Source organism: Balaenoptera musculus, chromosome 3, assembly GCF_009873245.2.
Source record: "Balaenoptera musculus isolate JJ_BM4_2016_0621 chromosome 3, mBalMus1.pri.v3, whole genome shotgun sequence".
NCBI lineage: Eukaryota > Metazoa > Chordata > Mammalia > Artiodactyla > Balaenopteridae > Balaenoptera > Balaenoptera musculus.
The window spans coordinates 54,219,926-54,245,061 of NC_045787.1; the positions used below are offsets into that span (position 1 = coordinate 54,219,926).

Consider the following 25,136-nt stretch of genomic DNA (forward strand, 5'->3'; position numbering starts at 1 on the left):
AAGAGCCCATGAAGTAGGTAAAGTATCTCTATTTTACACTTGAGGTGGCTGAAGCTGAGAGAGATTAGGTGACTCATCAAGATGGCACAGATAGTAATTGCTAGAGCCGGGATTTAGATCCAGGTGTCCTGCTCTCAGGTTGATTGCCTTTTCCCATACTACGGAAATCAGTAACCTTCTCAAGAGAAGCTTGGTTTCTTCACACCTCAGGCCTGTTGGTGGCTTAGGTGACCACCTTCCTTATTATTCCTGTTGCTGCTTTGAATCTTTCTCCTTGAAAATCCCTAATTCCTTTGAAGCATATCCCTCTCATACTCTTAACACCTGCTTCCCACTCTTCCTTTCCACAATTATTCCTGCCATTGTTATCTTTTTTACTTTTTCTGACGTGTCTCATCTCCTTTTCCAGTTTATGTTCTATAAACCAATGCCATAGCTACTCCCTTGTGAAACCCTTAACTTTGTTAATTCTTTCTAAAGTTATTTTTCTGATTCTACCCCTGGTTCACTTTATTCTAGCCACACTGACCTTTCTGTCCCTTGAATACATTAAATTCATCCCAGTCCCAGTATCATTGCATTTGCTCTGCCTTCTGGTTAGTATATTTTTACTCGAAAACTTGAGTAATCATGTAATCAGGAATCATGACTGATTCCTTATCATTTAGATCTCAGTCAAATATCTCCTGTACATACATGCCTTTGCTGGTCATTCTAGCTAAAACAGGTGTGCCTCCCTTCTTACCTGGTGTTCTTTGCATATTTCTCTATTATTATTTCATAGTGTTTATCAAAATATAAAATCTTTTACCTATGAGTTTATTTTCTATTTACTACCACTTGAATTATATTTAGGACTGTGTCTAGTACATTTGCAGGCACTCATTAAAAATGTATTGACTGACTGATATAGTCTCTTCAAATTGGTATAATCTCATTGAATTCTGTGGTTTTCTGAAAATCCTAGTGGGTTTTCTTGTTTGCTTACTTTTATCATAAACTAGGATTTAGAATTCATCCTATTTCTCAGTGATAGACTTGTACCCCTTGAAAGTGACTCATAATGGAATATTCTTTTTTTTTTTTTTTAATTATTTATTTATTTATTTATTTATTTTATGGCTGTGTTGGGTCTTTGTTTCTGTGCGAGGGCTTTCTCCAGTTGTGGCAAGTGGAGGCCACTCTTCATCGCGGCGTGTGGGCCTCTCACTATCGCGGCCTCTCTTGTTGCAGAGCACAGGCTCCAGACGCGCAGGCTCAGTACTTGTGGCTCACGGGCTTAGTTGCTCCGCGGCATGTGGGATCTTCCCAGACCAGGGCTCGAACCCGTGTCCCCTGCATTGGCAGGCAGATTCTCAACCACTGCGCCACCAGGGAAGCCCTGGAATATTCTTTTACATTTAATTTTTATTTCAAATAGTACATCTTTGTGGTTTTATGCAATATAACCTTTATATAAATGAATATATAACCTTTAAAAATTGTGAATCACTATGTTGTACACCTGAAACTTATATAATAGTGTATATCAACTGTACCTCAAAAAAAAAAAAGAAGCAGAAATATTTCTCCTTCTACCAAACCAGTTATTTCTCAAAACATTTTTTTTTAAAAAGTCAATTACTAGGCCAAGCATGCCTGTCTCCTCTACCCCTGGTTTTCACTCCTTGGAGCAATCACTTTCAACTCCAAAACTGTTTTCTCTGCTATTTACATACATTTCTTTAGATAGTATGCTCATCATTATTTCGTCAGTGGTCTCTTTCCCTAGTTTTAGGCATTTTCTATACTTCATACTGTAAACATTGGAGATTTGGTGCTTGTGCACCTTCCTCTCCCAACACTCAATTTCTACTCCCACTCATTTACTGACATGTTTAATTTTACCAAAAAAATGAATAATAAGCTATGTATTCTGTATTCTTTTGCCTATTGTATTTTGGACTTTTAAGACATCATTAATCTACCTTATCCTTTTTAAACAATTGTATTGAATTTATGTTTCCCAATTTATTTAACCAGTCCCCTATGGTAGTTTTTTGGAGCCTTTCTCATTTTTCAGTATTTGTTTTGTGTATCTCAACAATATATATAATATTGCATACTTCTAAACTCTTTCTCTCCCTACACACACACACACAGGCACGCGTGCACGCGATATTCTTCTGCAGCTTGTTTTTCTGAATCAGTATTATTTCTGAAATCTTCCAGATGGATACATGTAGATCTGGTTTATTCATGCTCATCAATGATTAGATTCTATTATGTGGCTACACTAAAATTGGTCTATCCAAACTCTTGTTGATAAACATTTAAGCTTTTTTTTTTAATGTTTTACTTTTATACAGTCCTTCTACAGACACTCTTATACATATGTGAGTTTCTCTAGAGAATGTATCTTTAGTTGAAACCAATTATGAATTGTTGCTGCATAGAGAATACACAGCAACGTCGCCAGAGATTGTCAAATTGCTCTCCAAAATGGTGGGATAAGTTTAACATCCCACCACATTCTCACCATCGTTGTATTGTCAGACTTTACAACAGTTGTCAATTAGATGGATCAAAAATGGTATATGGTTGTTTTTTCAATTAATATTTCTCTGATTACCAGCGAGGTTGATCATCTTTTCCTAGATTTATTGGCTTTCTAGACTTTTTCTGTTAGGTTGCCTACCTTTTTTTCTTTCCTGTTGATTTGGTGGGGAATTTCTTATATATTCTGTATACCGATCCTTTATCAGAAATATGCACTGAAGATACCCTCATTGCTGTAAACAATCAATAACCGATCTATAATAAGAATAGAAGAGTATTATTCAAACCAAACTGAGGATTATAGCCCAGAAGACAGTCTGTCAGATAGCTCTGAGGAACTGTTCTGAAGAAGTATGGTTTTCAGCATAGTTTATATCTTGTCAGAACAGAAAACACAGAAAACATCAAGCATGACAGGGTACATTCCTTCAAAGTTTCAAAAAAAAAAAAAAAAAAGATCAGCTGAAGACAGATCACCGAGTACACAGTGAGTCAGTATGGCCTTGCTCCTGGGAAGGGAGCCTTATCATCAAAGGAGTACTACTACTGAAGTCCCTGGAAGGGAGGCATTTATCCCTATCTTCAAAATGGACATTCTTTACTTCGGGACAATGCACCCTTTTTTTTTCAATGGTTAAAAGCAGATGTACAATGTGTGTTTGATAGACCACAAAACAGGCTGTTCTAGTTAGCAAAAAGTTTGTTAAATCATGTATAAGCCAAAATGACTTCTCCATACTTCAGTATGTAAAAATTTTTTCCATCATCATCTCCCAGTCTTTGGCTGGGCTTTTAGTTGATTTATGGTATGTTTTGAGGCACAGATATTTAAAATTTTAATCTGGTTAAATTTGTCCATTTTTTTCCTTTATTGGTTCCCTTTTTTGTGTGCTTCCCTACCTCCAGGTTATAAAGAATTCTACTATATTTTCGTCTAAAAATTTTTAAGTATTGCTTTTCACATTTAGGTCTTCATTCCATTTGGAATTAAATTTTCTTTGTTGTGTAGTATGGGGATCCCATATTTTTTCCCCAGCTCTCTCAACACTATTGATAGTATATCCTTTTCCTGGTGAGTTGTAATGCCAAGTTCCAGTTTCTACTTGGATCTGTTTCTGGGCACACTATTCTTTTTTACTGGTTGACTTTTTTTTTCCCCCATCCCTGCTCCAATACAATAAGTCTATAATTACTATTGCCTTATAAAGTCCTGAAGTCTGGTAAGTTCCACATAGCTGTTTTTCTTCAAAATTATCTTGGCTTACTCTATGGGTCAACTGAGAAATTTGAAACAGATCAGGAGAATTTGAATATGAACTAGTTATTATATGCTACTATGGCATTATTATTAATTTTGTTAGGTATGAGAATGGCATTATAGTTATGTAAGAAAATGTCCACGTTTTAGAGGTGCCTACTTAAAGAGTATAGGGATGAAATAACATGAAGTCTGGGACTTGAAAAAGTGTATATTGTAGCCAACAAAAAGGGGAGGATGAATGAATTAAGTATGGCAAAATATTGGTAATTATTGAATCTGGGTGATGAAGTAGATGGCTTCATGAAACTAGTCTATTTTTTATTGTGTTTAGAAAATGTAATAATGTTTTAAATTATCTGTTCTTAGCTCCTTAATTTTCCATATAAAGTTTAGAATCCATTTGTCAATGTCCTTGAAAAATGCTGTTGTACTTTACATTTAGTTCCATTAAAGAGAATTGACATATTTGACATATTTATGATATTGAGTCTTTCTATCCATGAACATGCTATCTATGTTTATTTTGATCTCATTTCTTAAGCATGTTTTAAGAGTGCTTTATAGTGTTCATGGAAAGCTTCATACATCTCTTGTTGGCTTTATTCCTAAGTGCCTTATATTTTTTGGTGCTATAATAAATAGCCTACCTTTAAATTAAAAGTTCTGTTTGTAGTATATAGGTGGGGGATATTTTTAAAAGTAGAATGGTTGATTTTCTGGAGTAGGATTTTTTTTTTTTGTATTCTTGGTTACATTGTCATTGTATAAAGTAGTTAGCTCTTGTTCTTTAACCTGGTACTTGGTTTTGTGTAAGACTGAACCTATTAATGCAGTTTGATGTGCTTATTCACAGTAACAACAGTATAACCATTTTCTATATCCATCGCAATTTGTAATTTTTCTTTTTGGAAAATGTGGTCCCTGGGAGCATATTATTGGACACATTAAGCATCTTATTTTATGTGTTATGTATTTCCTCCCAAGTAGTCTAACTTGAAGTGCTCGTTTTGTTTATTAGCCTCTATGCGTTTAATTATTTGTTCATTTAATCTAACAAAGATGTGTAATTCAAAACTTAAGGGGAAAGAAATGATAGGTACTTGATCCTTTCTTATATTGTTAATTTTGCCTTTCTGATTCATGATTCCCACTCCCTTCTTGCCTACTAATACTAGCTACATACGAGTTGCTATGTTTTTTTTTTTAATTAATTAATTAATTTATTTATTTATTTTTGGCTGCGTTGGGTCTTCGTTTCTGTGAGGGCTTTCTCTAGTTGCGGCAAGTGGGGGCCACTCTTCATCGCGGTGTGCGGGCCTCTCACTATCGTGGCCTCTCTTGTTGCGGAGCACAGGCTCCAGACGCGCAGGCTCAGTAGTTGTGGCTCACGGGCCTAGTTGCTCCGCGGCATGTGGGATCTTCCCAGACCAGGGCTCGAACCCGTGTCCCATGCATTAGCAGGCAGATTCTCAACCACTGCGCCACCAGGGAAGCCTGCTATGTATTTTTGCTATAAATTTTTTTTTTAAGAATTTTTAAAAATTTTAATTAATTAATTTATTTTTGGCTGCTTTGGGTCTTTGTTGCTGCGTGTGGGCTTTCTCTAGTTGTGGCAAGCGGGGGCAACTCTTTGTTGCGGTACGTGGGCTTCTCATTGCAGTGGCTTCTCTTGTCGTGGAGCACGGGCTCTTGGTGCGCGGGCTTCAGTAGTTGTGGCACGCGGGCTCAGTAGTTGTGGCTCACGGGCTCTAGAGCGCAGGCTCAATAGTTGTGGCGCACAGGCTTAGTTGCTCCGCGGCATGTGAGATCTTCCTGAAACAGGGCTCAAACCCATGTCCCCTGCATTGGCAGGTGGATTCTTAACCACTGCGCCACCAGCGAAGTCCTTGAAGTGTTTATATATATGCATTGGTCTAAATAAGTTAACATATTTCTAATGTGTTTGTTTTTTCCTCTGCCAGATCAAACTTGGACATAGATCAGAAGCTAAAGATGGTAAGTAACTTATTTCATGTAATCTGACAGAACAGGAAAGGTTCGTATTCTCAGTGAGGAAGAGAACAAAGTATTAATTAAAGTTAACAATGGTTCTGGATAGAGTTATTGCAGGGTCCCAGAAGAGTAAAGATAGGCTCAGGATAGAGATAGGATATTTGTGATTTTCACCATTTGGGTGTTCAGAAGAATATTCAAGTCACCTAAGTAGATGGAAGACCGCAAGGTTATTAGTGACTTGTCTTGATGTCTTCATTACTGCTCTAGGTGTTGTTACAAGCCATTGTTTCTTCTTCTTCTGAGCTGCTGATTACTTTGAAAATTCAGGACTCATGGAATTATACAAAGCTTACTATAGAATAAATGTATGGGGGTGGGAAGATTTTTTTTATCCCTTCTTCCAAAGCCTTATTTGCTAGAGTGCTAAGTCCTATTTAGTCATCAAGAAATAGTTCCTATATAAAGGATCCATCATCTCTGTAATAACTAGTACCAGATTTTATTTTAAACGTTGAGTTCCATCCTTCACATTGGGCAAGATGGTATCTAATCACTAGTTTGCTGTTAGCTTAAAGAATCTGCCACTGATATTCATAAGGCAAGAGAAGGGAGCCATTAACTTCTCACCTATATGCTACACACTTGTGTACATGTTTTTCCAGCAGTCTTCAGATCTGATATCTCACAGATAAAGTGAATACTTTTTTCACCATTTATCATAGTCTGTGCTAAGCTATTTTAAAAATAAAGCAATATAAAATGGAAATGGGTATGTCATAAAAATTGTTATTTTTTTTCCTGAGGAATAGTCATCGCTATTTCGTCAGACTGACCTTTCCCAAAAAATACGTTTACAAGAAGGTTTGAGATTTCAGCATTATTTTTCACTTTTTTCTTTGCCTTTTTATGTAGGTATAAATAGAACAGCTTTAAGAGAGATAAAATTATTACAGGAGCTAAGTCATCCAAATATAATTGGTGTGAGTATGATCTAAGTTGTTTCTGGGATTTGGGACCCTGCCTTTCCTGAATGTGGTAGATGTTGATTGAAGGCTCAGCAAGATAAGTTGTTCTAGATGAGCCTTGCAAAAAGGCTGAAATTTATTTTCTATCCTAATTGTTCTTGTAGGCAGTGTCTTAAAAACTATACAACTGATTAAATAAATATTGGCATACAGGCTAACTTTGTCAGAGATCATTTTGAAGCCTAGAGAGCTCTAGCATGTGTAAGACCTTTAGCAAGTTCCCTTGAACTCTGTGCCATAGTCCCTACCTCATAGCGTTGTTATGAGACTAGCTCACTGAATACACGTAAAGTACCTGGGATAGTGCCTGGCATAGAGAACACGCTCATTCAATGAATGATAGCTGCTGATGCTATTTGTAGGATATTCTTAAGTACCAAGTTTGGGAATTTTTCTAAATTGGAGACTTAAATGAGGTTTTCATTAATTCATATCTTTATTATAACTCCAAAATTTGGAGGGAGAGGTTAAGTATTTAGTGATTTTTTTTTAATAGTAAGGTAATATCTTGTGCTTCAAAGTACTAATTTCTAGCCAAAAAAAAGGATAAATATTAAATTTAATAAAATTATTTAAACTTTACAGAGAATTATCAACAATCCAAATGCTTGTTTAAGTTTTTTAAAATTACTTCAGTTGGTGTAATACTGTCAAGTGTTTAATAGAGAATCACATGTTGATTTTTTTTTAATTTTGCTTTGCAGCTCCTTGATGCTTTTGGACATAAATCTAATATTAGCCTTGTCTTTGATTTTATGGAAACTGACCTAGAGGTAAGATTAAAATTCCTGGAGGAATTTTTTTTCTCTATTTATCAAAAGAGAATCTAAATGTTTATTTTCTACCTTTGAAGATACTGGCAGTCAAAAGAATGCTTAATTTTGTTGAAATCTAGATGTGTTCTCAAGTCAAAGATCTTCTGAATCATTTAGCCATATTCCCAGGGTTAAATACAAGAGTTGGATTTCAATAACATTGTGTCTACCAAGTTCCCAATACCTTATTGACATTACTTTTTAGAAAAATGAGTGTTTGGCTTTGGAGGATTTGGAACTTCTTTGTGATATTATCACAGAATATCCTTTTGAAAGCCAGGTTTCTTTTTGAGAAAAATAAGATTTTATGCTTTTCATTAATATTAATTGACTCTCAATAATGGACATTCCAAGGATGTGGAACAAGTGGAATTCTCATACACTGCTGATGAGAATGCAAAGTGATGCAGCCACTTTGGAAAACAGTTAGGCAGTTTCTTATACAATTAAATATACACTTAAGGTACAATCTAGTAAATACCACCTCTACGTATTTATTTATCCAAGAGAAACAAAAACATGACTACACAGATGTTTAGCTTTATTTGTCACTACCCAAACTGGAAACAATCCAAATAGCTTTCATTAAGTGAATGTATAATCATAAAGTGGAATACTATTTGAGAATAAAAAGAAACAAACTACTAACATATGCAACAGTATAGGTGAATCTCAAATACATTATACTAAATGAAAGAAGCCAGGCTCAAAAAGCTATTGATATTATATGATTCCATGTATGATTTTTTGGAAAAGGCAAAATTAAAGGAACAGAAATCAGATCAGTGGTTGCCCGGGTTGGGAATCGAGGGGAGGATTGAGTAGAGAGTGGCCTGGGGAGAGTTTAGGGGGTTATGAAGCTATGTCTTGATTATGGTAGTGGTTACACAACTGGATGTGTTTGTTAAAATTCATAGAACTGTGAGATTAAAAGGGTATATTTTACCTATTTTAAAAAAAAGAAAATGTGAATTTTTAGCTCATATAACGAAAAGTCTAGGAATAAACTGACTGACTTGAGGCATAGTTCACAAATAATGCTAACGTAACACAGTCTTTCACTTTAACTCAGTGTTTTCTTCTCTGTTGCCTTGTTCATGGGTAGAATTTCTCAATATAGTGGCTCAGGCACTTGCAGGCTTCTATCCTTAGAGTTTAAAAATCCCTGAGGAAAGAAAGTGCTTTGTTCCCTTTGATTCTAGCACAAGTATTTGCCTTGGCTTGGCTCACATATCCATCCCTGAGCTAGTTTGGAAAGCAGGCTGCAGTGTGGTGACTGGCCATGCCTGGGTCGTGTGTCTACCTCTGAAGGCTACAGGTAGTGCACAGTCCTGTTTTAACCACGTGGACTAAGCTGGGAACAGATGGAGTGTTGAATGCTGTTGTCAGAAGGGGCTGTGTATCTGGGGGCAAGTGAAAACAACAGATGTTTGCTACACGGATGCCTAAAAGCAAAGCAGTAGGACATAAAGCACTGCTTTCTTTCCAAACCAAAGATACTTTCCCTAACCGTATAATTGGAGGTTCTGTCAGTACTTCCTAAGGAGAGTTAGGCAATCTCTCTTGAGATTCTCCTCTATGAATAAATCCATTTTATGTCTGTAAATGATTTTATATAGTAGAGTCCATTTGGAATAATAAAGCGTACCTGTATATTGTATGCCTGCTTTACAGGTTATAATAAAAGATAACAGTCTTGTGCTGACACCATCACACATCAAAGCCTACATGTTGATGACTCTTCAAGGATTAGAATATTTACATCAACATTGGATTCTACATAGGGTAAGGTTTTTAACCAAGTAGTATTGCTTCTTCACGTTGTAGTCAGACTTTATGTAGCCAATTTATTACACAAAAGGTCTGAATATGTGAATTGTTACAAGATAGAGCTGGGCCATTTTATCCAACCTTCTTCCTCTGTGTGCTCCCTTCAGTTCCACGACGTGGTGCTGTGAGGACTATGAATTACTATGTGAAATTTAGAAATGGAAGAGACCTAGTCCTTCGTGGTTTTCATAGTTGAAGAGCTAAGTTGCTGACCAAAGTTACATATTTTTTTTCAAGGCCAGCAGCTGACAACTGACAACAGTATTAGAACCTAGACATTTTGGCCTGAAGTCCAGTGTTCTTTGTGCTATACTGTTGTAATGGGAAAAAAATAAACAGAACCAAAAACAGTGGGAGTCTGGATTAAATTATGCAATGCAAAAATACCTTTGGAAAAATATTTCTAGTAGCTCTAAAATTCTAGGAAATAATGAAATAAAATTTCTGAAATGGCTGAGTCATTGTTAGGAGCATTCAGCTACTAGAACAAGGCTGATAATTTAGATAGGTAGATGTTCGTAGGCCCCCTATTTAGATGAAATAGCTAAAAATATATAAGTTATAGTTAGTAATTCTCATACTTACACTTGGAATCCCTTTTAGGTTATTGCTAATATATTTTTAGCATAGATTGTGAAGACTGTATTCCTCATCCTTATAAATGCCTAATATTTTTATTTACTGAAGTTCGTATATAGTGGGGGTTTTTTTGTTTGTTTGTTTTTGTTTTGTTTTTGGCCTCGTGGCTTGTGGGATCTTACTTCCCCGAACAGGGATTGAACTCGGGCCCTCAGCAGTGAGAGTGCAGAGTCCCTAACCTCTGAACCGCCAGGGAATTCCCCATATATATTGTTACTAAATTAAATAGCAGCAGCTATTTATTGAGTGCTTACTATGAGCCAGTCACTACACTTGGGTTTTTATAGGAAATATTAAATTTAATCCTCACAGCAAACCTGTGAAGTAGGTAAATTGAAGTTCAGTGAAATTAAGTATCTTCACCCAATGTCTCACTAAGTAATATGGCCAATCTTATTTTGCTTTGTAGGATTTTTTGTCAATAAAAATAATATTGGTGGTTGTTTAGATTTGGGATGTTAGCCCATTTCTGCTAAGTTTAAATTTAAGCCAACTAAATGTATCATTGTGATATTCTTCTCCACCCTGCTTACTTGTTTGTTTAAAACCTCCATTATATAGGACCTAAAACCAAACAACTTGTTGCTAGATGAAAATGGAGTTCTAAAACTGGCAGATTTTGGCCTGGCCAAATCATTTGGGAGCCCCAATAGAGCTTATACACATCAGGTTGTAACCAGGTAAGGATTCCTTAACTAACTGAAACCTTATATTGTGTAGGATATACACAAATGATTGTGATTACACAAATGAGCATTTGTCTTCTCTGAAATTTTGGCAGAGTTCAGGGATTACTATTGATATTTTATTAAAAATATAGCCCTTTTTATATTATGTATGTCTTACCACAGTGAAAAAAATATACAGCCCTTCTTTCAAACGGAGTTGAATTTAACTCAGTCCTCAGAGATTTACCAAGTTATTTTTGGGACTAATTTATACTTCTTATACAGTTTAGTTAGGTAGGTTGGAACTGTAGTGCCTATTCTTGTACATAAGCACGTGATTTGGGGGGCCTGTGTTTATTTTATTGGTCAGTCTTGGTTCCACATTTTATATCATTCAGTGTGAATGAAAATTCTCTAAACAAAGCAGTGCATTTTTATTTGGGTTTTGCATATTATTAGTTGCTTCCATTTTCTGTTTATACTTTTTATGTATAAAAACTAAAAATCACATTAAATAGATAGGGATGGTAGATTTTATCTTGTCAGGATGACATTTGTTAATTTCTCTGACTCTTTTAAGGATCTGAGAAGATCATCAGATTCTCTATCCTTTTAAATTACTTTGTCACCTTCCTCCAGATAGATCTCACTGAGTGTCAATCACCTGAGCCCTGAGTAAAAAGTAAGGGATATAAGTAGTTGTTCATGTAATTTCTGGAAAGATTAAGCCCATCATTCAGGAACACTGGGGACTCAGGAAAACAGGGACCCACATACATGAGTATTGTGTGCCACTGCTTTTCATCTACCCGTTTCTCATACTTTCTCTTCTTGCAAATCAAATGCTACTAATAGGTCAAATTAACGTGAGGACTGAGAATTAACAATTTAGATAACCTAGACAAGAGCAGTTTTGGTGGAGCGGTGGGATGAAAGCCTGACTGAAATGGGTTTAAGAGGATGAGAGAAGAGGAAATGGAGACAGTAAGAACAGACAACCAGAGAATGAGGGGTAACTGTTAGGGGAAGTAGGGTCCAAAGAAGTTTTTGTTTTTTGTTTCTTTATATTTTAGTTTATTTTTTAAGGCTAGAAAAAATAATGGTACATTTGACATTGATGTTAAAAATCTAGTAAGAACAAAAAGTTGATGTAGGAGAAAGAAGAGAGAATTGCAGGAGCAATATCCTTGAAAAGGTGTCAGTGCCCAAGTTGAGGGATTGACTTTAAAAACAATCAAGGATAGTTCATCTGTAGTTATGGATGGGAAGGTGGATTGTGAGAATACAAATGACTGAAGGTGAGTCTGTAGAAATTTTTTTTCATTACTTGCATTATTTCAGTGAATTAGGAAATAAGGTCATCAGCTGAGAGGAAGGATGGTGTTGAGGGTTCTTGGAGAAAGAAGGTGTTACTCATCTCCAAGTGGGAGAGTGAATGGACTAAGGGTGTATGTAATTTCCTGGCAGCAATATGGAACTTGTTGGTTTTATAGCCAATTTTTCTTGAGTTAATATATCCATAAAAGTGCCTTTCATCAGCAGATGATGTTTTGCTGAGGAGTTTTCTCTAAGAAATACTTTAATTCCATCCTAAAATGACAGTATTTCTTTTTGTTCTTCAGGTGGTATCGGGCCCCTGAGCTACTATTTGGAGCTAGAATGTATGGTGTAGGTGTGGACATGTGGGCTGTTGGCTGTATATTAGCAGAGTTGCTCCTAAGGGTAAGTCTGGGATTGATGTACACACTTCAGTATTGTTATAGGAATTTGTTTTTATAATTTGTGTAATAATTATCTTCCCAGAGGTAATTCCCAGAGAGGAGTACCATCCTTAAAACAAAAAGCCAACAAACAGGTTAATAAAAAAAAAAACCTCTGCCAAGTACAACCTTTTTATTAATGCTAATGCGAGATGAGATCTCCCACTTAGGACAATAAAGGTTTTATTATAGATCATTCTGTGTTCTGAAATGTAACTATAATAAAACTCATTGGGTTGTAATATGGTACTATCTCTACAGTAACTAAAAGTGTTAGGATAAACTTCTGTACTTCTGGTACTTTTTTGTTTGGGCTGTTTAAAAGTACACTTTAAGAGATATGTAATACCAACCACTGCAGATGCAACTCTGCATAACTTTAAACATTGTGTGAGAGGAGCATTTTAGTTCTGTTCAAGCAGAGCAGACGTGGTGGTCCTATAGCATTTCTCAAACTGAGACCATCTTACAATGAAACATCCTCTCCCTTCCCTCACTGTAGAGAAAGATGCCAACTTGGTAAGTTTTCTTTAGCTATGAAGTTTAGTTTAGCCCTTCTCGATGATGAAGGCAGAGGAATATTGGGAAATCACACTGAGGCTGAGTTTTTTTCCTTCTTACATTCCAGATTCCAGCCTCTACTCCCCCTCTCCTCAAGCCATGTGTATTTAAAGAAGTGTGGACCCAAAACACAAAAATACAGCTATTTATTTCCTTGAACACAGAAAATAGCTTCTGTACGCCAGAGAGAAGATACCTTCTTAAATGTCTTTTTTAGTTTAGTGTGAGTTCTGTGCATCATTTTGAGATGCTCACCCTTCTGAATGCTTGTAGAAGAAACCCTCACATTTAGGCTTGAAGATGATATAAATAATCCCTGTGCTAGTAATGGGTCCTCTGAATCACCTGGTGTGACAACTCTGCTACTCACAAAAACAGAGTTTACTGGAAGGGTACATTTGAGAATCTGTTAACTCTCAAAAGCCCAGTTCATTCATGACCAAGACAGAAACAGAATTCCATAGCCCCTAGTGTTACGACTGATCATTCCATTTAGAAAGTAAGGAGAGAGAGACAGCAGTTGAGAATAGATGGGCTAGAAATTGTGGACCTGGTTGAAGTCATAGTTGGAGTCTTACTAACCATTGGCATCGTTGTTGGAATTATTATTAAGGTTATGAAGGAGTTGACAGGCAGCCCTATTTGGTGAAGAATTGTACCATTTTGCCATATATTTTTCCTACACAATTAAAGAAAAATGCTTCCTATTTTAAACTGTCTCTGCTCATTTGAAAATATCCATGGAAATGCTGTCCACACAGTTCTAAATCTGTGGTGAGATTCTGCAGTCCAAATAGATAATAGTTGAAAGCCAGGGTAGTTCAGAAGATTTGCTAATATAAGCGTTTAACTTTTTTAAAGTGTTGTCTTTTTCTATATAAATTTTATAAAAGGTTTAATAACTAGAAAACAGGAGCAATAATAAGTAAGCCTATATCCAACCAAAGTAGTCTATATAGTTTAAAACATTTTAGAAGCAAATTGGTCTTCATTCTGACCTCTGAAAAGGAATTGAGAAATATTTATACTAGTGGAGTATTATGTCACTAAATAACACAAATCTACTTTTTAATTTATGATCTGTTTATGTTCTTTTTTCTTAATCATGTTATGAGACATAGTGATTAATAGAAAATCTAAACTTGGATATTACCTACTGAGCAAATGCCACTATCTGGTCTAGATAGTTTCAAAGATAACCATTTTAGTTTGTAAATAAGAAGTAGTTTGGGGGAGACACTTTATGCTTTATAGGAAGGTCACTGGGCATCCTACTGGCCTGCATTAGAGCATTCCCTAGAGATGATGTGGTGATACAAAGATTTGATCAACCAGCAGCTGCCTGCCATACTCTTACTTCATCCAAATGGTGAGTTCCAGAGCTAATGGCTTGGCCTGTGGTTGACCTTCAGCCCTCTGACATTCCAGTACTTCAGTTTGGCTGTATCAGCTCAGAACAGAGCTTCCATCAGTTTTTGCATAGGCTTCTGGATGCAGATGGGTGTTAGAGGCTATAGGATATCAGATGTTCAAGAACGTTATTGTTCATGCCTATTGCATAAAAAAACTTGCTGATTTTCTGATATTTGGTTTGTGATCCCTGCCTCTCTATGAAGACATGAGAAAGAAAAAATAGATTTCTGCAATGTCATTGTTCTTAAAAAGATGAATCTCAACACAATTTTTTTATAAATTTATTTATTTTTTATTTATTTATTTTTGGCTGTGTTGGGTCTTTGTTTCTGTGCGAGGGCTTTCTCTAGTTGCGGCAAGTGGGGGCCACTCTTCATCGCGGTGCGCGGGCCTCTCACTGTCGCGGCCTCTCTTGTTGCGGAGCACAGGCTCCAGACGCGCAGGCTCAGTAGTTGTGGCTCACGGGCCCAGTTGCCCCGCGGCATGTGGGATCTTCCCAGACCAGGGCTCGAACCCGTGTCCCCTGCATTGGCAGGCGGATTCTTAACCACTGCGCCACCAGGGAAGCCCCTCAACACAATTTTAAAAGAGAAGTCATACTGAAAAGAACCCGAGAGAAGTCCCTCTTGTGTTCCGGTACTGTTGAACTCAGTACTTCTCTTCCTTTTAGGATTAATTGGACTCTTTTTCCTAAAACTGAAAAGTTTTCATTCATATGCTTAGTCACAATTGTATTGATTAAATTCTGTTGTCCTCTAAGAAGCTGTTATAGAACAGGATAAAAGAACAATAAAGGGCTTCCTTGGTGGCGCAGTGGTTGAGAATCCACCTGCCAATGCAGGGGACACGGGTTTGAGCCCTGGTCCGGGAAGATCCTACGTGCTGCAGAGCAGCTAAGCCACTGCACCACAACTACTGAGCCTGCGCTCTAGAGCCTGCGAGCCACAACTACTGAGCCCATGCGCCTAGGGCCCATGCTCCACAACAAGAGAAGCCACCGCAATGAGAGGCTCACGCACCGCAACGAAGAGTAGCCCCTGCTCACCGCAACTAGAGAAAGCCTGTGCGCAGCAACGAAGACCCAATGCAGTCAAAAATAAACAAACAAATAAATAAATAAATATAAAAATACTGACTAGGACCTGGGAGGCCAAATCATAAAAAAAAAAAGATTTATTTATTATTTATTTATTTTATTTATTTTTGGCCGCATTGGGTCTTAGTTGCGGCATGCAGGATCTTCGTTGAGGCGTGTGGGATCTCTCATTGTGGCGCGCAGGCTTCTCTCTAGTTGTGGCGTGAGGGTTTTCTCTTCTCTAGTTGTGGCGCACAGGCTCCAGGGCACGTGGGCTCTGTAGTTGTGGCACATGGGTTCCAGAGTGCATGGACTCTGTAGTTTGCTGCATGCGGGCTCTCTACTTGAGGCATGCAAGCTCAGTAGTTGCGGCACGCGGGCTTAGTTTCCCTGCAGCATGTGGGATCTTAGTTCCCTGACCAGGCGTCGAACCATCGTCCCCTGCATTGTAAGGCAGATTCTTTACCACTGGACCACCAGGGAAGTCCCAGACAGTGGATTTTTTTAGTCAACATTGCATTGATGCTTAATACAATGAAGACATTTTAAAATAAAGTGATAATTATATCTTAAGGATTTTTAAGATGGCAAGGCAAAAATCTCCCCCGCTCAGAAATTATCTCTAAAAAGAAACAAATATAAATGTTTGAAATTAGGAGGTGCCTATAACACTATGCCAGAGGATATGAAACCAGAAATGAAGAAGGCTAAAAGTCTTCAGAAACAGATACCAACTGAAGGCAAATTTTGTTTCTCACACAGAATCCTGGAGTTGCTTAGCAGTGAGAGGCACCAGTGATCATTGATGGCAATAATGAGGTGCAGGACTAAAAACAGAAGGGTTGGTTGAAAAACCTGTATATTGAGCACTTAATACCAAGGTCCCCAACACAACCAGGTTACTTTCCTACCCCCAGCTATACTTCCCCCTGACTTATTCCTCCACCAGGGAAAGGTTTATTCTCCAAAGAAACTGAAACAGGAATCTCTAGACATGGGCATCCTTAGACACAGTGGAGGATGGGGGTGAGATGCCAGGGTGAAAACACACAGATTACATGAAAGTCTGTACACTAAACAGTAAAACCTCCAACTTATTTCCCTGTTCAGCTCCCAGAACCCTGGCTGCCAGTGTAAAACTCATTTTAACTCAAGTAAAAGATTAGAGGATCCTTCACTGGAAGAACTGGACGGTCCCAGAAAATAGACCCATAGGTAACTGGCATTAAGCTACCTGTCCAATCTTTCTAGATAAAGGCCATGAGTTAACAAGCTCTTTTCATAGATAGAATGCTTTGAATCAGCTTTTTTAGTACTTTACCTTTAAATATGAATGGTTAGCCAGTGATCAGATAATTATCAAGGATTTTCAGGTATATAATGACTGCTTCCAACATGTAAGGATCACCAGATAATTGGCAAGGATCATCAGATATTTGATGAAAGCGTCCAACATGAATGACAAACTGAAACAAACTAAAAAAGAAACTTGGAAAAAATAGAAACTATCAGGTAGCAGAAGAAAATTCATCTTCGCCTCCCCACCCACACCGAATCTTCAGAGAACTGAGAGCATATACTGCATACATAAAACAAGAACATGATGCTCTTTTACTAAAGGAACAATCAAAGAATAAAGTATACTTGAAATTTTTCAAATAGGATAACTAAAAGCAAACAAAAATACTAGAAAAGTAAGCTAAAGAACTCTTTCATTAAATAGAACCAAAAGATAAAAGAGATGGACTGTAGTAGGGAAAAGATAAGAAAATTAGGAGATTGATCCAGGAGTGATCTTAGAATATAGCAAAGGAGAAGAAAGAAAATCGAGGGTAGGAAATTCATAAGAAAATAGCACAGCATTGATGGATGTGAATAGGTTGGAAGTGCCATAAAGATTCTGCACAATGAATGAAAGAAGACCCATGCCCAGACACATTGTGAAATTTCAGAATACCAGGGGATTCTTAATTAAAAGCCTTTATTTCCAGAGAGGCAAAACATGAAAAGCTCACACAGAAACCAAAATAAAGGATTAGGGAAAAGATGGCATCAGACTTCTCAAAAGCAACATTGGAAGACAACAGAACACATTGTGAGGGATCCAAAGTCCACACATGAGGCAGCTCATTTTAATTTAAATTTCTTACATCAGACAAAAACAGCCATCCTTAAAATCTGGTTAAATTGCAAGCTTGCTCACAAAACTCAGGCTATGATGATGAGTGTCCCTGTCTTCAGATCTCATAGTACAATTTACATTGGTGGTTTTGCAAAGTAGCAGAAAATCCTTTGAGGTTTAAGAAGAAAATGTGAACACGTCTAAAAAGATTTATGGGGACTTCCCTGGTGGTCCAGTGGTTAAGAATCCGCTTTCCAGTGCAGGGGACGTGGGTTCGATCCCTGGTCAGGGGAACTAAGATCCCACATGCTGCGGGGCAACTAAGCCCACGTGCTGCAACTACAGAGCCCATGTGCCGCAACTAAGACCCGACAGCCAAAAATAAATAAATATTAAAAAAAAAAAGATTTATGAAATGTTATTTAATATCCCTTCTAGTTTCTATTTTATTCACATTTAATATACATAATAGCACACTATTATAAATATATAATTTAAATAGGGGTTGTGTTAAGTCTGGGTCCAATCAGAATATAGAAACCACACATTAATTTGAAAAGGGAAGTTTAATATAAAGAATTATTAACTATGACAAGAGGTTGTAGTAATGAGGGATTGACTAGCAAAAAGTAAAGAGAACTCTAAAGAATATAGGAATAGCAGATATAAGGAGCAGTCACCCTTATACCTAGGGGTAACCCTAGGACTAAGGACAGAGCACCCAATGAGAGGACACCCAGGGCTGAGATCTAGACCTCTTGAAGAGGGCACAGTGTGGCTCACTGGTTGGCAGAGAAGCTGCTCTAGAGCTGTGCTGAACTTGCTGGAAATCTGTCCTCTTGGATGCTGAGGAAAGTGTTCAGGGCATTTCAGGTGCTGAGGAAAGCATTTCTCTAGAGGCACCCTGCTACAAAACCATCTGCAGGGCGTTCTAGAGGGAAGCTGCTGGCCTCTGTGCACTGTTGGGGCTGAACACTGGAGAAACTGGCCACACTTCAGGAACCTGGTACTGATTCTAGAAGCTGAGAGTGGTGCAGGAGTCTGCCAGGCAAGCCGACTGGAACCAGGAAGCAAAACTTTTCTTCCTGTGATGTCTCTCCAGCATTCTCTACTGACAAAGCTTCACTTGGCAAAGGAAAAATATTTAAAGGGCCCAGATCCATTTTTACGGAGAGTCAAAAGGGTGAATTTGGAATATATTGATAACTGGCAGAGGTGTTTATGTTATGTTTTGTTGCTGGTAGAGGTCCACAGTAATAAAAATGTTGGAGACTTGGTACTTAATTTCATGTCTTCCCAGTGATTCTATAAACTTTTTCATTGCCTTTAACGGTGCCAAAGGCCTCTTACTCACAGAGTAGAGAAAACACCTTTTTTTTTTTTTTTTCCTGTATACTTACATGTCTGAGAATGAATTGGAAAATAATGTCTTTGTGTAGCAAAGATTTTGATCATTTCTTATCAGCTTACTGATGTTTAACTTATAATTATTTATCCTCTTAAAGTTGGCCAGGGGCTTCCCTGGTGGCGCAGTGGTTGAGAGTCTGCCTGCCAATGCAGGGGACACGGGTTCGAGCCCTGGTCTGGGAAGATCCCATATGCCACGGAGCAGCTAGGCCCGTGAGCCACAAACTACTGAGCCTGCACGTCTGGAGCCTGTGCTCCGCAACAAGAAAGGCTGTGATAGTGAGAGGCCCGCACACCGCGATGAAGAGTGGCCCCCACTTGCCGCAACTAGAGAAAGCCCTCGCACAGAAACGAGGACCCAACACAGCCATAAATAAATAAATAAATAAATAAATAATAAATAAATAAATAAAATTCCTTTAAAAACAAAAAAAAAAGTTGGCCAGTATACCTCTTCAAAGAAAGAATTTGCCAAGAGATTGTTTAAATAATATTGGAATAGAGATGTGTTCTCTTGCCTCCCAGCCTTTGCACCTGCCCTTTTGTTAGGATAGTTTTCTTCTTCCATCTTAGACTTTTCTTCCGGCAACTCTCATCTTTATCTGTCAACTTTCATGGCCACTTCCTGTAGGAAGCCTTCCCTCACCTGTCCAGAGTGGGTTAGGTGCTGTTCCCGTATGGGCTAGGATCCTATCCTGTGCTCTCACTGAACACATCATCTTGTAAATGCCACTTTACTGGTATCATCGTTGTTCACCATGTCCACCCCAGGGGAGAGCAGGGACTGTCTTGTTCCCTTGTTTAAATGCCTAGGGCTTAGCACAGTGCCTCTTACATGGTAAGTGTTTATTAAAGATGTGAGGCGTGAATCACATGGACAGTGTGGTACTCTTTACTTGGATAGCAGTGGCAGGATCTAATGCCGTATCCAGTATGCCTCAGACTAAATTTTTGTTATAGTTTAGTGTTTCTTATTAAATTAAATTTATAGTATTATTTGTGTAACAGCTATCAAAAACCATCTTGAAGTGGCTGCCTCTCACTTTCTTTCAGGTTCCTTTTTTGCCAGGAGATTCAGACCTTGATCAACTAACAAGAATATTTGAAACTTTGGGCACACCAACTGAAGAGCAGTGGCCTGTAAGCCTTCATACATGTTCTTTGAAATTTAGTTAGAATTCTGTATAGTGTATAACGTGAATATTACTTAAAGAAATGTACTAATTGTCTTAATTTATTAGTAATATATACTCATTGCAAAAGTTATACAAAGTAAAAGTTAAAATTATGATATACCATCCAGCCTTCTATATACTTATAGCCCTCCCCCATCCCAGTAATTCCCATTCCAGGGTTAATCACTCTTATTTTGTTGTAAAGCCTTGCCATGGGGATGCACACACAAACACATACACACATATAGACATATAGAGTTGCTTTTTCTTTTGTTTTTTAGCAAAAATGGGATCACACCATACAAATTTTTTTTGCAACCAACTTGCTTTTTATTTAATATTATTGACCTTTTCCTTTTTAAGCCATATAATATTTAATTTTATGGATGTTCCATGGTAGTTTATCAATATCTTGATGGACTTGGATGTATTTATTGAATTTTCGCTAACACAATCAAGATTTTTTAGTAGTATAATTTTGTTGTTGTTGTTGGCCACGCTGCATGGCTTGCGGGATCTCAACTCCCCAACCAGGGATTGAACCTGGGCCACAGCAGTGGAAGCCCAGAATCCTAACCACTAGGCCACCAGGGAACTCCCTATTATTTATTTTTAAACCATTACATGTCTGTAAAAAAGAAATACTAAATCTGTGATAAAATTTAAAACAATATAAATTGCTAAATTTTATATATTACAGTTCAGTGAAATTCTCACTTGTTTATTCTTTTTTCTTATTTATTTATGTATGTATGTATGTATGGCTGTGTTGGGTCTTCATTGCTGTGCGCAGGCTAGTTGTGGCGAGCGGGGGCTACTCTTCGTTGTGGTGCGCGGGCTTCTCATTGCGGTGGCTTCTCTTGTGGAGCACAGGCTCTAGGCATGCCGGCTCAGTAGTTGTGGCTCGCAGGCTTAGTTGCTCTGCGGTATGTGAGATCTTCCTGGACCAGGGATTGAACCCATGTCCCCTGCATTGGCAGGCGGATTCTTAACCACTGCACCACCAGGGAAGTCCCCATTTGTTCATTCTTAAATTATAATTGAAGACCGTTTTATTTTCCTTTCTGTTATAGCCTCATCTTCTGGGGAAAAAATAAATACTAGAAAAGAGAAATTTTGATCAGTCTCTTTATCTTCTGGTTAAAACTGTAATGAAATTATCTGAAACTGAAATTTAGGAGTTTCTTTTGTGCTGTTACTTCCTCAACTTTCTAACTGAAAGTTGGCTGTATGTTCTAATTGTGAAACATGCTCTCATAGCTTTCATTTATTGAACACTTACTGTATGCCATTAATGGTAGGGTTTCATAAATTATATTTAATTCTCCCAGCAATCCTATTAAGGTAGGTACTGTTATTCCCATTTTACAGATGAGACAACTGAGGTTTAGTGAGGTTAAGTAACTTGCCTGAAGCTACCCAGTGTCAGAGCTAGGACTGCAGTCTGGGTCTTAGTGACTCCAGAGCCATGTTCATAATATTTATTCTGTACTATTTGACATGATTTTCTAAATAATAGTTGCTTACTGATGTTTTCCGTGGATTTTTAAAAATTCTTATTTTGATTTACATGCAGAAGGAAATAATACAGATATATCCCTTGCACCCTTTACCCAGCTTCCCAAAGTGGTAACATCGTGCAAAGTTAGGATAAAAATCACAACCAGCATGCTGACATTGATACAGTTAATATACAGGACATCACCACAAAGAGCCCTTTTACAGTCATACCCACTTTCATTCCACTCCTACCCCTTCCTTAACCTCTGGTAATCACTAATATGTTCTCCATTTTTATAACTTTGTCATTTCAAGAATGTTATAAATGGAGTCATATAACATGTAAGCTTTAGGGATTGATTTTTTTTTCACATTCAACATAATTCTCTGGCGATTCATCCAGATTGTTGTGTGTATCAATAAGTCGTTCCTTTTTATTGATGAGTGATATGAATGTACCACAGTTCGTCTTAACTGTTCACTCATTGAAGCATATCTGCATTGTTTCCAGTTTGGGGCTATTACAAATAAAACTATTATAAACATGCATGTACAAGGGAATTCCCTGGTGGTCCAGTGGTTAGAACTCTGTACTCTCACTGCCGAGGGCCCAGGTTCCATCCCTGGTCGGGGAACTAACATCCCACAAGCTGCACGGCCAAAAAAAAAAAAAATGCACATACAGGCTTTTGTGTAAGCATAAGCATTTATTTCTACGGGACAGATGACCCAGGAGTGCAGTTGCTGAGTCACGGGTTGCACATTTAGCTTAAGAAACTGCCAAACTGCTTTCCAAAGGGGCTGTACCATTTTCTGTTCCCACCAGCAATATATGAGTAATCCATTTTCTCTGCATCCTCTCTAGCATTTGGTGTTGTCACTTTTTTACTTTAAGCATTCTGAGGGATTTTCTCTTCCCTAATGACTAATGAATGGTGTTGAATATCTTTTCATGTACTTATTTGTCATCTGTATAGCTTTAATGAAATGTCTTTTCATGTCTTTTCCTTGTTTTTTAATTGGATTGTTTGTACTTTGGCTGAGTATTGAGCACTTTATATATTTGAGATACTCGTCCTTTGATTGTATATGTGGTTTGCAAATTTTCTCTTACACTGTAGTTTGTCTTTTCATCCTCTTCACAGTGTTTCCAGAGTAAAAGTTTTTAATTTTGATCCAGTCTGTTTTTATCAGTTTTTCTTTTTATGAATAATGCCTTTGATGTCAAGTCAAAGAACTCTTATCCTAACAAAAAGATATTCCTGATGATTTTCTTTTTCCTGTAAGTTCCATAGTTTTACATTTAACATTTAAGTCTGTGATCCTTTTTGAGTTAATTTTTATATGAGGTGTGAGATTAAAAATGTCTTTGGAGGGGACGGTGCTGTTTATGATACCTCTCCCTCTACCAATACCACAGTCTTAATTAAGTAGCTATATATTAAGTCTTGATATCAGGTAGACTGATTCCTCCCACTTCTGTTCTTTTTCAAAGTTGTTTTAGCTATTTTAGTTCTTTTTCCTTTCCATATAGATTTTAGAATAACCTGTCTATATCTTTAATAATTTTGCCAGAATTTTGGTAAGAATTGCATTAAACCTGTATACCAATTTGAGGAGAATAGACATCCTTATGGTGTTGAATCTTCCAATACACGAACATGATAGGTCTCACCATTTATTTAGAGCTTTGATTTATTTCATCAGTGTTGTATAGCTTTCAGTATATGAGTCCTACACATGTTTTGTTAGATTTTCACCAGAGCATTCCATCATTATTTTTGAGTGATTCTAAATGGCATTGTTTTTCATTTCAGTGTCCACATGTTCTTTGCTAGTATGGAGAACTACTGTTGATTTTTTTATGTTTACCTTCCTGTAACCTTGTTTGCTCACTAGTTGTAGGAGTTTTTTAATAGATTTCTTGAGGTTTTCTACATAGATCCTCATATCATCCGTATGACAGTTCTATTTATTCATTTGAGATCTACATGCCTTTCAATCCTTTACTTAAGTTTGAATTATAAAAATATTTTTACAGGACATGTGCAGTCTTCCAGATTTCGTGACATTTAAGAGTTTCCCTGGAATCCCGTTACAGCATATCTTCATTGCAGCAGGAGATGACTTGCTAGATCTTATACAAGGCTTATTCTTATTTAATCCGTGTACTCGAATTACAGCCACACAGGTATTTTAGCATATCTTTAGAATTTCTTAAGATTTTCTAACATTCTTTAAATACTGAAAAGATGTGTTTCTGTTTTGTTTTAAGGAGTAACAAATTTTATTTTTTCCCTAAGCTACAAGCACTATTCAGACTGGTATTAAATTATATGATGCACACAAGTACAGGAGGGTTTATTCTTGCTTAAAAACATATAAATACATTTTAATTTCATAATTAATTTGCTTTCAAATAGTTCACTAGAGAGGAAAAAAAAGGTTTTTGTATTTGTTACAGCACTGGTATATTTCAGTTAAACTCGTATGTATTAACTAAAATTCTGTGCTAAAATCAATGCCAAAAGTGTTTTGTTTTTTCCCCATAAATGCAGTTCAAATATGCATTCTGGTCATTGTCACAGTCAGACAGTGATAATAGGGAGAAAATGGTATAGTCTGATACAACTGTATACTTATAAGAGATTGAAAGGTATTCTAAACAGAAAAACACTGAAACTGAGTTATTTAAAGGAAATAAGAATCAAAGTCAAGAAAAATGTGGAAGACCAAGAACATCTGCTCTTATAAAAGAGGGAAATGTTATCCAATACAAAAATATAAGACCTATAGATTTGAAAAGGTTTTTTTTCTTTGTTTTAAAAACAAGCACACAAAACTGGGGCAGGGACAGGCAATGCAAAAACGCAACACGGTACAATGATTTGCCTTCATAAAGGAAGAGACCAATTGAAATGTCACAAATCTTCATATCTCACAAAACATATTAATGTACAATATATGAGGGATACAAAGTGGTTTTTTTTCACTTAAGTTTATTGCAGACTACCAAATCATTGTTTAATGCATTTGCTTGTACAAGCCTTCTCTTTGTAGCAGTACATGCCACGTTAATACATATATACTAAATATTTTACCATTGGAATTACTCTTCTAATTTCAAACAAGTAACTCATTTTTACCTTTTCACTCATGCATATATGCATATTATCTCCATCATAAGAAACTTGAGACCAGGTCAGATTATCTAGAAAGTTGTTTTCATTAATAGTAAAACTCAAAATATATAGAAAAATACTAGTTGTGATGACTTATTGGGGTTGTATTTTGATAGAATGAATTTCTTTAATGGGTTTTGGCTTGTAGATATCTAAAAGTTGGAATGAGA

At 37.0% G+C, this 25,136-nt stretch overlaps 1 protein-coding gene across 4 annotated transcripts in view; it reads left to right on the forward strand.

The window, feature by feature from the left end:
* CDK7 (cyclin dependent kinase 7) overlaps positions 1-25,136 on the forward strand; it is a 28,890-nt gene that overhangs the window by 1,306 nt on the left and 2,448 nt on the right. Inside the window, exons 3-10 of one of the 4 annotated variants that reach the window (XM_036847407.1) lie at positions 5,761-5,794; positions 6,707-6,774; positions 7,524-7,592; positions 9,309-9,419; positions 10,665-10,783; positions 12,394-12,493; positions 20,163-20,249; positions 23,826-23,975. In XM_036847407.1, the coding sequence (XP_036703302.1) occupies positions 5,761-5,794; positions 6,707-6,774; positions 7,524-7,592; positions 9,309-9,419; positions 10,665-10,783; positions 12,394-12,493; positions 20,163-20,249; positions 23,826-23,975 (738 nt within the window). Of the gene's footprint in view, positions 1-5,760; positions 5,795-6,706; positions 6,775-7,523; positions 7,593-9,308; positions 9,420-10,664; positions 10,784-12,393; positions 12,494-20,162; positions 20,250-23,825; positions 23,976-25,136 lie in introns of those variants that run through there. The other 3 variants (XM_036847408.1, XM_036847409.1, XM_036847410.1) reach the window with 3 other exon arrangements.